We start from the raw sequence: 15,000 nt of genomic DNA on the forward strand, positions 1-15,000 counted from the left end.
GGTGTAGTGAAGGACCTGCTGGGTGGTGTAGTGAAGGACCTGCTGGTGGTGTGTAGTGAAGGACCTGCTGGGGTGTAGTGAGGACTGGTGTAGTGAGGACCTGCTGGTGGTGTAGTGAAGGACCTGCTGGTGGTGGTGTAGTGAAGGACCTGCTGGTGGTGGTGTAGTGAAGGACCTGCTGGTGGTGTAGTGAGGGACCTGCTGGTGGTGTAGTGAAGGACCTGCTGGTGGTGTAGTGAGGGACCTGCTGGTGGTGTAGTGAAGGACCTGCTGGTGGTGGTGTAGTGAGGGACCTGCTGGTGGTGTAGTGAAGGACCTGCTGGTGGTGTAGTGAGGGACCTGCTGGTGGTGTAGTGAGGGACCTGCTGGTGGTGGTGTAGTGAAGGACCTGCTGGTGGTGGTGTAGTGAGGGACCTGCTGGTGGTGTAGTGAAGGACCTGCTGGTGGTGTAGTGAGGGACCTGCTGGTGGTGGTGTAGTGAAGGACCTGCTGGTGGTGGTGTAGTGAGGGACCTGCTGCTGGTGGTGTAGTGAAGGACCTGCTGGTGGTGGTGTAGTGAGGGACCTGCTGGTGGTGTAGTGAAGGACCTGCTGGTGGTGTAGTGAGGGACCTGCTGGTGGTGTAGTGAGGGACCTGCTGGTGGTGGTGTAGTGAAGGACCTGCTGGTGGTGGTGTAGTGAGGGACCTGCTGGTGGTGGTGTAGTGAAGGACCTGCTGGTGGTGTAGTGAGGGACCTGCTGGTGGTGGTGTAGTGAAGGACCTGCTGGGGGTGTAGTGAAGGACCTGCTGGTGGTGTAGTGAAGGACCTGCTGGTGGTGGTGTAGTGAGGGACCTGCTGCTGGTGGTGTAGTGAGGGACCTGCTGGTGGTGGTGTAGTGAGGGACCTGCTGGGGGTGTAGTGAAGGACCTGCTGGTGGTGGTGTAGTGAAGGACCTGCTGGTGGTGTAGTGAAGGACCTGCTGGTGGTGTCGGAAAATCCGACACCATTTAATAATAATCATACAGATAATAGCTGTATTACCAACAAGTTACCCATAGAAAACGTAACTTGTAGTGGAATTACCGTCTAAAGAAAACGGGATATCATCACCACATACTATTATAATTCACCAGCTATTCTGCTGGGAATTGTTCTTAAATACATAAGTCTTTGGACTTTACCATCATAAAAACATCTTATATAAATTAACTTAATTATCAATATTAAAGTAGAGTAAATGTGACCCTTCTATCACGTTCTGAAATCTGGACATTGTAAGCCAGGCGTCAGAGTGGAGGAAGGAGGGCAGCCATTGTTGTTGATATAGAGACCAGAGGCTCACACGGGAGCAAATTCGGCTCCTGTTAACTTTACTTGGACGTAGTGTTATGGATACCAAAGGTGTACCATCTGTCAACACGCTGTCAACAAATCAAGTTAAGTGTTCTTTCCGAAACCCATTATCTATCATTAGTGGCCATTAATGTCATTGGGTAGGGTTAGCCGGTTAGAACGCGAAATCGCCTCAAACTAAAGGTAATTAAGCCAGGTCTTCATGTTCCATGTACTGTTTTCTCTGATATGCTTGTCATATATTGGATTCTGGCTTCACAGCTAGCGCACTTTTGACAGGTCAAGACGAGGATGCAAGATTATGTGCACCAGTTACTGGGTGATAGAAGTTACCTCAAAGAGGATAATTTGGTGTCTACACTCTAGTTATACCTGGTGGACTAACCTGCTGTACTATAAGAGAAGGAACCTCATCAATGTATGTAGCTATTACTGTAATTTGATTGGCTGCATATGTGTAATATAAACCCCCCCTAATGTGTAGAGGATCGATTTGTGAGATTATGAGATTATTGCAGAAATACAGTCCACTTATCATTATACAAATTGCTATCGAAGTATATAAATTAACGTAAATATAAATTCATATAAATTAAATAAATATAAATCTCACAGGTCGGTTCCCACATTATTTGGACCTTCGGAACCGGAATATTCGGTCCTTTGAACCCACATTTGGTCATCTTAGTACCGGATGAACCAGTTAACCAGTGGATTCATTAAATATACTAGTGCAGTGTTATTTAAACAAAGCCAGCAGTCAAGACGGCAGCGTAGCCTCGAGGGAGCTCAGGAGCCTCCCTCACCCCAGTTCAGCTTCGTCAGCGGTTTCATGCACACCCACAGATATTTGGTGGCGTGTTATTTCGTGAAATGACAGCGCTAATATAGAATCCAGCCAAATTAGTGACTGTGTCTTCGCGAGATTGTTCACGGATTTCGTGGTGTTACATTTCGCGAGAGATTATCTACGAATTTTGTGGACTTTATTTCGCGAGGTCACTAATAATATTTAATACTTCTAGATAATATTAGAAGTTTCATAGAGGCTAATTAAGAGGCTATTATCAATAATTGTGTATATTATTTCTCCAAAATAGAGAATTATTTAATATAAATTGCACTAGTGATCACAGTATAATATTTACTAATTGCCAACCCACAACAGGGTAGGATATGACTAGTTGAACTATTATCGTTCATCCTAGTCCCATTATTACCATAGTCAGTTGTACTATATTGAATAACCTAACACCATTAATGAATGGTACAGACCCTATTTTGGGTGTAATTTTTATCAACTCGAGTTGAGTTGTATATATAATAATTTACTTATGATTATTACACCTTTGAGTGATTAATTAGTGTCTCTACCATCCTAGGGTGATATAGAAGAGCTAACCTAAAGGTACTACCAGTGACACTGGTTTATCACTCAAATCATTAGTGTGTATGATTGTATATATATAATGTGTATTAATTTTAAGTGCTAACCTCTAGTAGAGGTAGGATTATTGCCTAGTGAGTGCAGAATTTAACCCTAGGCTACCATCAGTGCTTGTTCAGTATTATGAGCAGCCCAAATACAAGCCCCACAAGGCTTCACCAACTAGCCAGGATGGATAATGCAGGGAGAATGAAAAGAACCCTTGCAGGTCTTAAAGGCCACTTAACAAGACAGATCAAGAAATGTGAAGATTTGTCACAACAATCTCAAGTTGATTATGCTGACCTGGAAAGCTATTATCAAGCAGCTGCAGGTAAATTTGAGCAAATCAAATGCCAAATAGCAACATATGTGGCTGAACTTGCCAACACTAATTTATCAGAAACAGAAATAGACGACATTATGGTTGATCTTGCGAATTATGAAGATCACACTCAGGCCACGTTACAGCCTTATGTCAAATTAATTGCCCAGAACAAGGCAACAGCAACAATAACAACAGTTGCATCTAATACGAGTCAAGCAGAAGCTCGACTCCCTCCAATTAATTTACCCACTTTCTCAGGAAAAGATGAGGAAGATTGGGACGAATTTTGGAACAAATTCGTTGACCTTGTAGACTCAAAACAATCTTTACCAAAGAGTAGTAAATTCTCTTATTTGCAAGGTCAATTATCAGGTGAGGCTAAAACAGTAGTATCCCATCTGAGATTAACTAATGACGGCTATGATCTGGCAGTAAAACTCCTCAAGGATAATTATGCTGATCCAGAAGTAAGAACATCACATTTAGTTCATGAGATGTTGCATTTACCCCCACCGGAGGCTTCAGCTGATTCACTCCAAGTTTTCAAGCTGGAGATAGAATCATTGATCAATGCCCTCAGCCTGACAGCAGATACAAACGGGGCTGAGTGGGTCTTGAAAATAATTGTCCAGGAGAAAATACCTAGGGACATATTGAGACAAATGAGTGCTCATTACAATAAAAGTATCTTATCCATGAATGAAATATCTGAAGGTTTAAAGTCAGTAGTTCATCAATTACGAACACATGACAAATTAAAACCACCAAGTAAACCCTCAGAAACTAATAATAGTAAACCACAGAGTACCAAAGGTACACCAAATCAATCTAGACAATATAATTCAACACCAAAGTGGAACAGTGGCAGTGTGGGCGTATATGCAGTGGGACCCTCCAAGCCTATAGTTACTGTGTCACCCAAGAACGTGACACCAAAGGGTACTGGAAGCTATGGAACATGTTTGTTCTGCAATGAGAAACATTCAATGTACCACTGCCCTAATTTTCCTGATAGTGACGCCCGTGTTGAGCGACTCAAAGATTTGCAACATTGCACGAGGTGCCTCAGGAAACATAACATCAAGGACTGTGATACCCAATTACACACCTGTAATAGGTGTAACAAAGGTCAGCACCATGCAGCATTGTGCAGAGACACCAAAACAACGTCTCCAAACCCCAAGGTGGAAGATAGCATTCCCACCACAGTACAGTACTGCAAGGTGCAACAAACAAACAGTGTCCAATCGGCAAAGTCTAAAGGTAATACGACTTTGCCTACTGCCCAAATTACCATCCTGAATAAGAGGGCCAAGGTCCATACCCGAGGGTTGTTTGACCAAGGATCCCAGAGAACATATATCACTAAAAAGCTGGCAGATGAATTACAATTAAGGCCTGTAGCCCAGATGTCATTCAACATCTCAGGGTTTGTAACAGATGCAAGACCTCAAGTCTACCAGGTGGTACAACCATCAGTACGTTTAGGCAGGTACGTCTGTCGAGTACAAGCCATTGTGGTGGACAAAATACCAGTAGACCTACAAGTTCAAGGTCTGAGAGCAACAGCCAAATTCCTGAGAAATAGAGGAATAAAATTGGCAGATAATATTAAGTCTGATCACCTCACTGACTTCGGTCTCCTTGTAGGGACAGACTATTGTCATCGATTCATCGGTAGCCCTACTAAATATCAGGGTATAACCATGTTAAACTCTGCAGGAGGTAAATTACTCTCAGGCCCAGTATCATGCCTGAGGAGACCTATGGCTGCAGATAAACAATACCAATAGAAATCTAAATTTGTCAGCTGATTATATTTCTCCAGTAGCATTATACTAAGGAGATTACAGCTGACTATAGTAACAGAGGTTGATGTTAGTATCATCATTTGAAGCTGAAGATGAGTTCATGAGGCTTCAGTGGCAAATCAGTGAACAGTAGCCTAAAACAGCTACAAGTCACTGCGACCAATGTCACTGAACCCACTGCAGTCTCAGAACCATACTTTACTTCAATGATGAGCTATTCAATCTTCTGAATCAATTAATTAAATTAAACCCCAGTAAATCTGATGACTGATTTGATACATTTATTATTTAATCAAGATGTATTCCATGGGCCTCAGTGTTTATATATCAGTGACCAGTTACCTGAAGAAACTTCAAGTTATATCTAATGTCACTGATCTCACTGCAGTCCCTGAATCATACTTGACTGTAGTACTTGATCACATTCAGTCTTCTGGGTTAAATAATATGTAATAAGGCTTGAATATTAGCCTTTCAAGAGTTGACAGGGAAATGAAATCGCATTAGACTTCTAACCCCTGCAACTCTAGTACGGGACATCCGTCCTGTACGAACAGACGCACAAATGTGTGATTACTAACTACTAACATCAAATTAATCTAATAATCCAAAGGAGGAGTATCGGTGTTCGTCTGTTCTAAAGAGGACTTCGACCCGTGAGCAGCCCCCTGGGGAATTATGTCGGAAAATCCGACACCATTTAATAATAATCATACAGATAATAGCTGTATTACCAACAAGTTACCCATAGAAAACGTAACTTGTAGTGGAATTACCGTCTAAAGAAAACGGGATATCATCACCACATACTATTATAATTCACCAGCTATTCTGCTGGGAATTGTTCTTAAATACATAAGTCTTTGGACTTTACCATCATAAAAACATCTTATATAAATTAACTTAATTATCAATATTAAAGTAGAGTAAATGTGACCCTTCTATCACGTTCTGAAATCTGGACAATGTAAGCCAGGCGTCAGAGTGGAGGAAGGAGGGCAGCCATTGTTGTTGATATAGAGACCAGAGGCTCACACGGGAGCAAATTCGGCTCCTGTTAATTTTACTTGGACGTAGTGTTATGGATACCAAAGGTGTACCATCTGTCAACACGCTGTCAACAAATCAAGTTAAGTGTTCTTTCCGAAACCCATTATCTATCATTAGTGGCCATTAATGTCATTGGGTAGGGTTAGCCGGTTAGAACGCGAAATCGCCTCAAACTAAAGGTAATTAAGCCAGGTCTTCATGTTCCATGTACTGTTTTCTCTGATATGCTTGTCATATATTGGATTCTGGCTTCACAGCTAGCGCACTTTTGACAGGTCAAGACGAGGATGCAAGATTATGTGCACCAGTTACTGGGTGATAGAAGTTACCTCAAAGAGGATAATTTGGTGTCTACACTCTAGTTATACCTGGTGGACTAACCTGCTGTACTATAAGAGAAGGAACCTCATCAATGTATGTAGCTATTACTGTAATTTGATTGGCTGCATATGTGTAATATAAACCCCCCCTAATGTGTAGAGGATCGATTTGTGAGATTATGAGATTATTGCAGAAATACAGTCCACTTATCATTATACAAATTGCTATCGAAGTATATAAATTAACGTAAATATAAATTCATATAAATTAAATAAATATAAATCTCACAGGTCGGTTCCCACAGGTGGTGGTGTAGTGAAGGACCTGCTGGTGGTGGTGTAGTGAAGGACCTGCTGGTGGTGTAGTGAGGGACCTGCTGGTGGTGTAGTGAAGGACCTGCTGGTGGTGTAGTGAGGGACCTGCTGGTGGTGTAGTGAAGGACCTGCTGGTGGTGGTGTAGTGAGGGACCTGCTGGTGGTGTAGTGAAGGACCTGCTGGTGGTGTAGTGAGGGACCTGCTGGTGGTGTAGTGAGGGACCTGCTGGTGGTGGTGTAGTGAAGGACCTGCTGGTGGTGGTGTAGTGAGGGACCTGCTGGTGGTGTAGTGAAGGACCTGCTGGTGGTGTAGTGAGGGACCTGCTGGTGGTGGTGTAGTGAAGGACCTGCTGGTGGTGGTGTAGTGAGGGACCTGCTGCTGGTGGTGTAGTGAAGGACCTGCTGGTGGTGGTGTAGTGAGGGACCTGCTGGTGGTGTAGTGAAGGACCTGCTGGTGGTGTAGTGAGGGACCTGCTGGTGGTGTAGTGAGGGACCTGCTGGTGGTGGTGTAGTGAAGGACCTGCTGGTGGTGGTGTAGTGAGGGACCTGCTGGTGGTGGTGTAGTGAAGGACCTGCTGGTGGTGTAGTGAGGGACCTGCTGGTGGTGGTGTAGTGAAGGACCTGCTGGTGGTGTAGTGAAGGACCTGCTGGTGGTGTAGTGAGGGACCTGCTGGTGGTGTAGTGAGGACCTGCTGGTGGTGGTGTAGTGAGGGACCTGCTGGTGGTGTAGTGAAGGACCTGCTGGTGGTGTAGTGAGGGACCTGCTGGTGGTGTAGTGAGGGACCTGCTGGTGGTGTAGTGAGGGACCTGCTGGTGGTGTAGTGAGGGACCTGCTGGTGGTGTAGTGAGGGACCTGCTGGTGGTGGTGTAGTGAGGACCTGCTGTGGTGGTGTAGTGAGGGACCTGCTGGTGGTGTAGTGAAGGGACCTGCTGGTGGTGTGTAGTGAGGGACCTGCTGGTGGTGTAGTGAGGGACCTGCTGTGGTGGTGTAGTGAGGGACCTGCTGGTGTGTGTAGTGAGGACCTGCTGGGTGGTGTAGTGAAGGGACCTGCTGGTGGTGGTGTAGTGAGGGACCTGCTGGTGGTGTAGTGAAGGACCTGCTGTGGTGGTGTAAGTGAGGGACCTGCTGGTGGTGTAGTGAGGACCTGCTGGTGGTGGTGTAGTGAGGGACCTGCTGGTGGGTGTAGTGAAGGACCTGCTGGTGGTGGTGTAGTGAAGGGACCTGCTGGTGGTGTAGTGAAGGACCTGCTGGTGGTGTAGTGAAGGACGCTGGTTGAGGACCTTGCCTGTGGTGTAGTATGAGGACCTGCTGGTGGTGTAGTGGAGGGACCTGCTGGTGGTGTAGTGAGGGACCTGCTGGTGGGGGTGTAGTGAGGGACCTGCTAGTGGTGTAGTGAAGGACCTGCTGGGGGTGTAGTGAGGGACCTGCTGGTGTGTGGTAGTGGAAGGACCTGCTTGGGGGGTGTAGTGAAGGACCTGCTGGTGGGGTAGTGAAGGACCTGCTGGTGGTGTAGTGAGGGACCTGCTGGTGGTGTAGTGAGGGACCTGCTGGTGGTGTAGTGAGGGACCTGCTGGTGGTGGTTAGTGAGGGACCTGCTGGTGGTGTATGAGGGACCTTGCTTGGTGGTGTAGTGAGGGACCTGCTTGGTGGTGTAGTGAAGGACCTGCTGGGGGTGTAGTGAAGGACCTGCTGTGGTGTAGTGAAGGAACTGCTGCTGGTGGTGTAGTGAGGGACCTGCTGGTGGTGTAGTGAAGGACCTGCTGGTGGTGTAGTGAAAGGACCTGCTGGTGTGGTGTAGTGAGGGACCTGCTGGTGTGGTGTAGTGAGGGACCTGCTGGTGGTGGTGTAGTGAAGGACCTGCTGGTGGTGTAGTGAGGGACCTGCTGGTGGTGGTGTAGTGAGGGACCTGCTGGTGGTGGTAGTGAGGGACCTGCTGGTGGTGGTGTAGTGAAGGACCTGCTGTGGTGTGTAGTGAAGGGACCTGCTGGTGGTGGTGTAGTGAAGGACCTGCTGGTGGTGTAGTGAGGGACCTGCTGGTGGTGGTGTAGTGAAGGACCTGCTGGTGGTGTAGTGAAGGACCTGCTGGTGGTGGTGTAGTGAGGGACCTGCTGGTGGTGGTGTAGTGAAGGGACCTGCTGGTGGTGGTGTAGTGAGGACCTGCTGGTGGTGTAGTGAAGGACCTGCTGGTGGTGTAGTGAGGGACCTGCTGGTGGTGTAGTGAGGGACCTGCTGGTGGTGGTGTAGTGAGGGACCTGCTGGTGGTGTGTAGTGAGGACCTGCTGTGGTGGTGTAGTGAGGGACCTGCTGGTGGTGTAGTGAAGGACCTGCTGGTGGGTGTAGTGAGGGACCTGCCTGGTGGTGTAGTGAAGGACCTGCTGGTGGTGGTGTAGTGAAGGACCTGCTGGTGGTGTAGTGAGGGACCTGCTGGTGGTGGTGTAGTGAGGACCTGCTGGTGGTGTAGTGAGGGACCTGCTGGTGGTGTAGTGAGGGACTGCTGGTGGGGGTTTAGGTGAGGGACCTGCTGGGGGTGTAGTTGAAGGACCTGCTGCTGGGGGAGTAGTGAAGGGACCTGCTGGTGGTGGTGTAGTGAAGGGACCTGCTGCTGTGGGAGTAAGTGGAAGGGACCTGTGGGGTGTAGTGGAGGGACCATGCTTGCGTGGTGGTAGTAGTGAAGGACCTGCTGGGGGGTGTAGTGAGGGACCTGGCTGGGGGTGTAGTGATGGACCTGCTGGGGGTGTAGTGAGGGAACCTGCTGGTGGTGTAGTGAGGGGACCTGCTGGTGTGGTGTAAGTGAGGGACCTGCTGGTGGTGGTGTAGTGAGGGACCTGCTGGTGGTGGTGTAGTGAAGGACCTGCTGGTGGTGTAGTGAGGGACCTGCTGGTGGTGTGTAGTGAAGGACCTGCTGGGGGTGTAGTGAAGGACCTGCTGGTGGTGTAGTGAAGGACCTGCTGGTGGGTGTAGTGAGGGACCTGCTGGTGGTGTAGTGAAGGACCTGCTGGTGGTGGTGTAGTGAGGGACCTGCTGGTGGTGGTGTAGTGAAGGACCTGCTGGTGGTGGTTGTAGTGAAGGACCTGCTGGTGGTGTAGTGAGGGACCTGCTGTGTGGTGGTGTAGTGAGGGACCTGCTGGTGGTGGTGTAGTGAGGGACCTGCTGGTGGTGGTGTAGTGAAGGACCTGCTGGTGGTGTAGTGAGGGACCTGCTGGTGGTGGTGTAGTGAAGGACCTGCTGGTGGTGTAGTGAAGGACCTGCTGGTGGTGGTGTAGTGAGGGACCTGCTGGTGGTGTAGTGAAGGACCTGCTGGTGGTGGTGTAGTGAGGGACCTGCTGTGGTGGTGTAGTGAAGGACCTGCTGGTGGTGGTGTAGTGAAGGACCTGCTGGTGGTGTAGTGAAGGACCTGCTGGTGGTGTAGTGAGGGACCTGCTGGTGGTGTAGTGAGGGACCTGCTGGTGGTGTAGTGAGGGACTGCTGGTGGTGGTGTAGTGAGGGACCTGCTGGTGGTGGTGTAGTGAGGGACCTGCTGTGGTGGTGTAGTGAAGGACCTGCTGGTGGTGTAGTGAGGGACCTGCTGGTGGTGGTGTAGTGAAGGACCTGCTGGTGGTGTAGTGAAGGACCTGCTGGTGGTGGTGTAGTGAGGGACCTGCTGGTGGTGGTGTAGTGAAGGACCTGCTGGTGGTGTAGTGAGGGACCTGCTGGTGGTGTAGTGAAGGACCTGCTGGTGGGGGTTTAGTGAGGGCCCTGCTGGGGGTGTAGTGAGGGCCCTGCTGCTGGGGGAGTAGTGAAGGACCTGCTGGGGGTGTAGTGAGGGCCCTGCTGCTGGGGGAGTAGTGAAGGACCTGCTGGGGGTGTAGTGAGGGCCCTGCTGCTGGGGGAGTAGTGAAGGACCTGCTGGGGGTGTAGTGAGGGCCCTGCTGCTGGGGGTGTAGTGAGGGACCTGCTGGGGGTGTAGTGAGGGACCTGCTGGTGGTGTAGTGAGGGACCTGCTGGTGGTGTAGTGAGGGACCTGCTGGTGGTGGTGTAGTGAGGGACCTGCTGGTGGTGTAGTGAGGGACCTGCTGGTGGTGGTGTAGTGAAGGACCTGCTGGTGGTGTAGTGAAGGACCTGCTGGTGGTGGTGTAGTGAGGGACCTGCTGGTGGTGTAGTGAAGGACCTGCTGGGGGTGGTGTAGTGAGGGACCTGCTGGTGGTGTAGTGAGGGACCTGCTGGTGGTGGTGTAGTGAGGGACCTGCTGGTGGTGTAGTGAAGGACCTGCTGGTGGTGGTGTAGTGAGGGACCTGCTGGTGGTGTAGTGAGGGACCTGCTGGTGGTGGTGTAGTGAAGGACCTGCTGGTGGTGTAGTGAAGGACCTGCTGGGGGTGTAGTGAAGGACCTGCTGGTGGTGGTGTAGTGAGGGACCTGCTGCTGGTGGTGTAGTGAAGGACCTGCTGGTGGTGGTGTAGTGAGGGACCTGCTGGTGGTGTAGTGAAGGACCTGCTGGTGGGGGTGTAGTGAAGGACCTGCTGGTGGTGTAGTGAGGGACCTGCTGGTGGTGTAGTAAAGGACCTGCTGGTGGTGTAGTGAGGGACCTGCTGGTGGTGGTGTAGTGAAGGACCTGCTGGTGGTGTAGTGAGGGACCTGCTGGTGGTGTAGTGAGGGACCTGCTGGTGGGGGTGTAGTGAGGGACCTGCTAGTGGTGTAGTGAAGGACCTGCTGGGGGTGTAGTGAGGGACCTGCTGGTGGTGTAGTGAAGGACCTGCTGGGGGTGTAGTGAAGGACCTGCTGGGGGTGTAGTGAAGGACCTGCTGGTGGTGTAGTGAGGGACCTGCTGGTGGTGTAGTGAGGGACCTGCTGGTGGTGTAGTGAGGGACCTGCTGGTGGTGGTGTAGTGAGGGACCTGCTGGTGGTGTAGTGAAGGACCTGCTGGTGGTGTAGTGAGGGACCTGCTGGTGGTGTAGTGAAGGACCTGCTGGGGGTGTAGTGAAGGACCTGCTGGTGGTGTAGTGAAGGACCTGCTGCTGGTGGTGTAGTGAGGGACCTGCTGGTGGTGTAGTGAAGGACCTGCTGGTGGTGTAGTGAAGGACCTGCTGGTGGTGGTGTAGTGAGGGACCTGCTGGTGGTGGTGTAGTGAAGGACCTGCTGGTGGTGGTGTAGTGAAGGACCTGCTGGTGGTGTAGTGAGGGACCTGCTGGTGGTGGTGTAGTGAGGGACCTGCTGGTGGTGGTGTAGTGAGGGACCTGCTGGTGGTGGTGTAGTGAAGGACCTGCTGGTGGTGTAGTGAGGGACCTGCTGGTGGTGGTGTAGTGAAGGACCTGCTGGTGGTGTAGTGAAGGACCTGCTGGTGGTGGTGTAGTGAGGGACCTGCTGGTGGTGGTGTAGTGAAGGACCTGCTGGTGGTGGTGTAGTGAGGGACCTGCTGGTGGTGGTGTAGTGAAGGACCTGCTGGTGGTGGTGTAGTGAAGGACCTGCTGGTGGTGTAGTGAAGGACCTGCTGGTGGTGTAGTGAGGGACCTGCTGGTGGTGTAGTGAGGGACCTGCTGGTGGTGTAGTGAGGGACCTGCTGGTGGTGGTGTAGTGAGGGACCTGCTGGTGGTGGTGTAGTGAGGGACCTGCTGTGGTGGTGTAGTGAAGGACCTGCTGGTGGTGTAGTGAGGGACCTGCTGGTGGTGGTGTAGTGAAGGACCTGCTGGTGGTGTAGTGAAGGACCTGCTGGTGGTGGTGTAGTGAGGGACCTGCTGGTGGTGGTGTAGTGAAGGACCTGCTGGTGGTGTAGTGAGGGACCTGCTGGTGGTGTAGTGAAGGACCTGCTGGTGGGGGTTTAGTGAGGGCCCTGCTGGGGGTGTAGTGAGGGCCCTGCTGCTGGGGGAGTAGTGAAGGACCTGCTGGGGGTGTAGTGAGGGCCCTGCTGCTGGGGGAGTAGTGAAGGACCTGCTGGGGGTGTAGTGAGGGCCCTGCTGCTGGGGGAGTAGTGAAGGACCTGCTGGGGGTGTAGTGAGGGCCCTGCTGCTGGGGGTGTAGTGAGGGACCTGCTGGGGGTGTAGTGAGGGACCTGCTGGGGGTGTAGTGAGGGCCCTGCTGCTGGGGAAGTAGTGAAGGACCTGCTGGGGGTGTAGTGAGGGCCCTGCTGGTGGTGTAGTGAAGGACGTGCTGGTGGTGTAGTGAAGGACCTGCTGGTGGTGTAGTGAAGGACCTGCTGGTGGTGTAGTGAGGGACCTGCTGGTGGTGTAGTGAGGGACCTGCTGGTGGTGTAGTGAGGGACCTGCTGGTGGTGTAGTGAGGGACCTGCTGGTGGTGGTGTAGTGAAGGACCTGCTGGTGGTGTAGTGAGGGACCTGCTGGTGGTGTAGTGAGGGACCTGCTGGGGGTGTAGTAAAGGACCTGCTGGTGGTGTAGTGAAGGACCTGCTGGTGGTGGTGTAGTGAGGGACCTGCTGGTGGTGTAGTGAGGGACCTGCTGGTGGTGGTGTAGTGAAGGACCTGCTGGTGGTGGTGTAGTGAGGGACCTGCTGGTGGTGTAGTGAGGGACCTGCTGGGGGTGTAGTGAGGGACCTGCTGGTGGTGGTGTAGTGAAGGACCTGCTGGTGGTGGTGTAGTGAAGGACCTGCTGGTGGTGGTGTAGTGAGGGACCTGCTGGTGGTGTAGTGAGGGACCTGCTGGTGGTGGTGTAGTGAGGGACCTGCTGGTGGTGGTGTAGTGAGGGACCTGCTGGTGGTGGTGTAGTGAGGGACCTGCTGGTGGTGGTGTAGTGAGGGACCTGCTGGTGGTGTAGTGAGGGACCTGCTGGTGGTGTAGTGAGGGACCTGCTGGTGGTGTAGTGAAGGACCTGCTGCTGGTGGTGTAGTGAGGGACCTGCTGGTGGTGGTGTAGTGAAGGACCTGCTGGTGGTGGTGTAGTGAGGGACCTGCTGGTGGTGTAGTGAAGGACCTGCTGGTGGTGTAGTGAAGGACCTGCTGGTGGTGGTGTAGTGAAGGACCTGCTGGTGGTGTAGTGAGGGACCTGCTGGTAGTGGTGTAGTGAGGGACCTGCTGGTGGTGGTGTAGTGAAGGACCTGCTGGTGGTGTAGTGAGGGACCTGCTGGTGGTGGTGTAGTGAGGGACCTGCTGGTGGTGGTGTAGTGAAGGACCTGCTGGTGGTGGTGTAGTGAGGGACCTGCTGGTGGTGGTGTAGTGAGGGACCTGCTGGTGGTGGTGTAGTGAGGGACCTGCTGGTGGTGGTGTAGTGAGGGACCTGCTGGTGGTGTAGTGAGGGACCTGCTGGTGGTGGTGTAGTGAAGGACCTGCTGGTGGTGTAGTGAGGGACCTGCTGGTGGTGGTGTAGTGAGGGACCTGCTGGTGGTGGTGTAGTGAAGGACATGCTGCTGGTGGTGTAGTGAGGGCCAGGACCCACCTCAACACAGCAGCAGAGGCGCAGCAGGCGGCCAGCAGGAGCACCACCGTCACCACGATCATCACCACATACCCCGGGGCCAGTCTGATACCTGTGGGCACGGAGGCTGCTGCATCATCATCATCGTCATTATCATCATTGTCATCATCATCGTCATCATCATAATCACCATTATCATCATTATCATCATCGTCGTCATCATCATCGTCATCATCATTATCATCATCGTCATCGTCATCATCATCATAATCATCATCATTGTCATCATCATCATCATTGTTACGAACCCTCTGGTGAGGTGGCGCCTAGAAATCAGCGCCATCTATTGTGGGAGTTGTATGTTTATGTCAGAGTCCGTAAGTGGTATTTCCCAGTGTCCCCATTACTGACCAGTGTACTGTTGACGTGTCTGTATTCCCAGTACTGACCAGTGTACTGTTGACGTGTCTGTATCCCCAGTACTGACCAGTGTACTGATGACGTGTCTGTGTCCCCAGTACTGACCAGTGTACTGATGACGTGTCTGTATCCCCAGTACTGACCAGTGTACTGATGACGTGTCTGTATCCACAGAGGCGACGTAGGGCTGCAGTGGTACGAGGACAGGTAGTCTACCCAGGGCAGCCTATTATCTCTACTCCATTCTGCTTGACGTGAGCAGTGAGCCGCCGCCGAGGAGGAACTGTGAAGTGTTCTACTGTCTGCCTGTGAAGTGGCAGTGACAGAATTCGGTGTATCCCGGGACTGGCTAGAGGAAGAGACGACTGACAGTAAGGTGCTACGGAGGAGTGTAACTAGCTAGTTGCAAGAAGCTCCTGCCAGGGGTTCGCTACCCTTGTATGTGTTCGTGTAGAGGCCCAGCAGCGCCAGGCTGATGTTCTCTGCCAGCACCAGGCTGGAGAGTGATTGTGGGCGTTCACAAGGAGCACCTAGTGAGACTGTGTATAGGCTGGCCCGTGGCCAGGGTAGACTCGTTGGTGTTTCCCAGTACTGGTTGAGGACGGTACTGTGTGTCGAGGAAACACGGAAATTGACCAGGCTGCATTGCATGAGCATCGA

At 51.4% G+C, this 15,000-nt stretch overlaps 1 protein-coding gene across 1 annotated transcript in view; it reads right to left on the reverse strand.

The window, feature by feature from the left end:
* The window catches only part of LOC138373649 (uncharacterized), a 66,540-nt gene that overhangs the window by 22,336 nt on the left and 29,204 nt on the right, over positions 1-15,000 (reverse strand). Inside the window, exon 4 of the mRNA XM_069339989.1 lies at positions 13,881-14,032. Coding sequence (XP_069196090.1) covers positions 13,881-14,032 — 152 coding nt within the window. The remainder of the gene's footprint in view (positions 1-13,880; positions 14,033-15,000) is intronic.

Source organism: Procambarus clarkii, chromosome 43 (assembly GCF_040958095.1).
Source record: "Procambarus clarkii isolate CNS0578487 chromosome 43, FALCON_Pclarkii_2.0, whole genome shotgun sequence".
NCBI classification, from domain to species: Eukaryota; Metazoa; Arthropoda; class Malacostraca; order Decapoda; family Cambaridae; genus Procambarus; species Procambarus clarkii.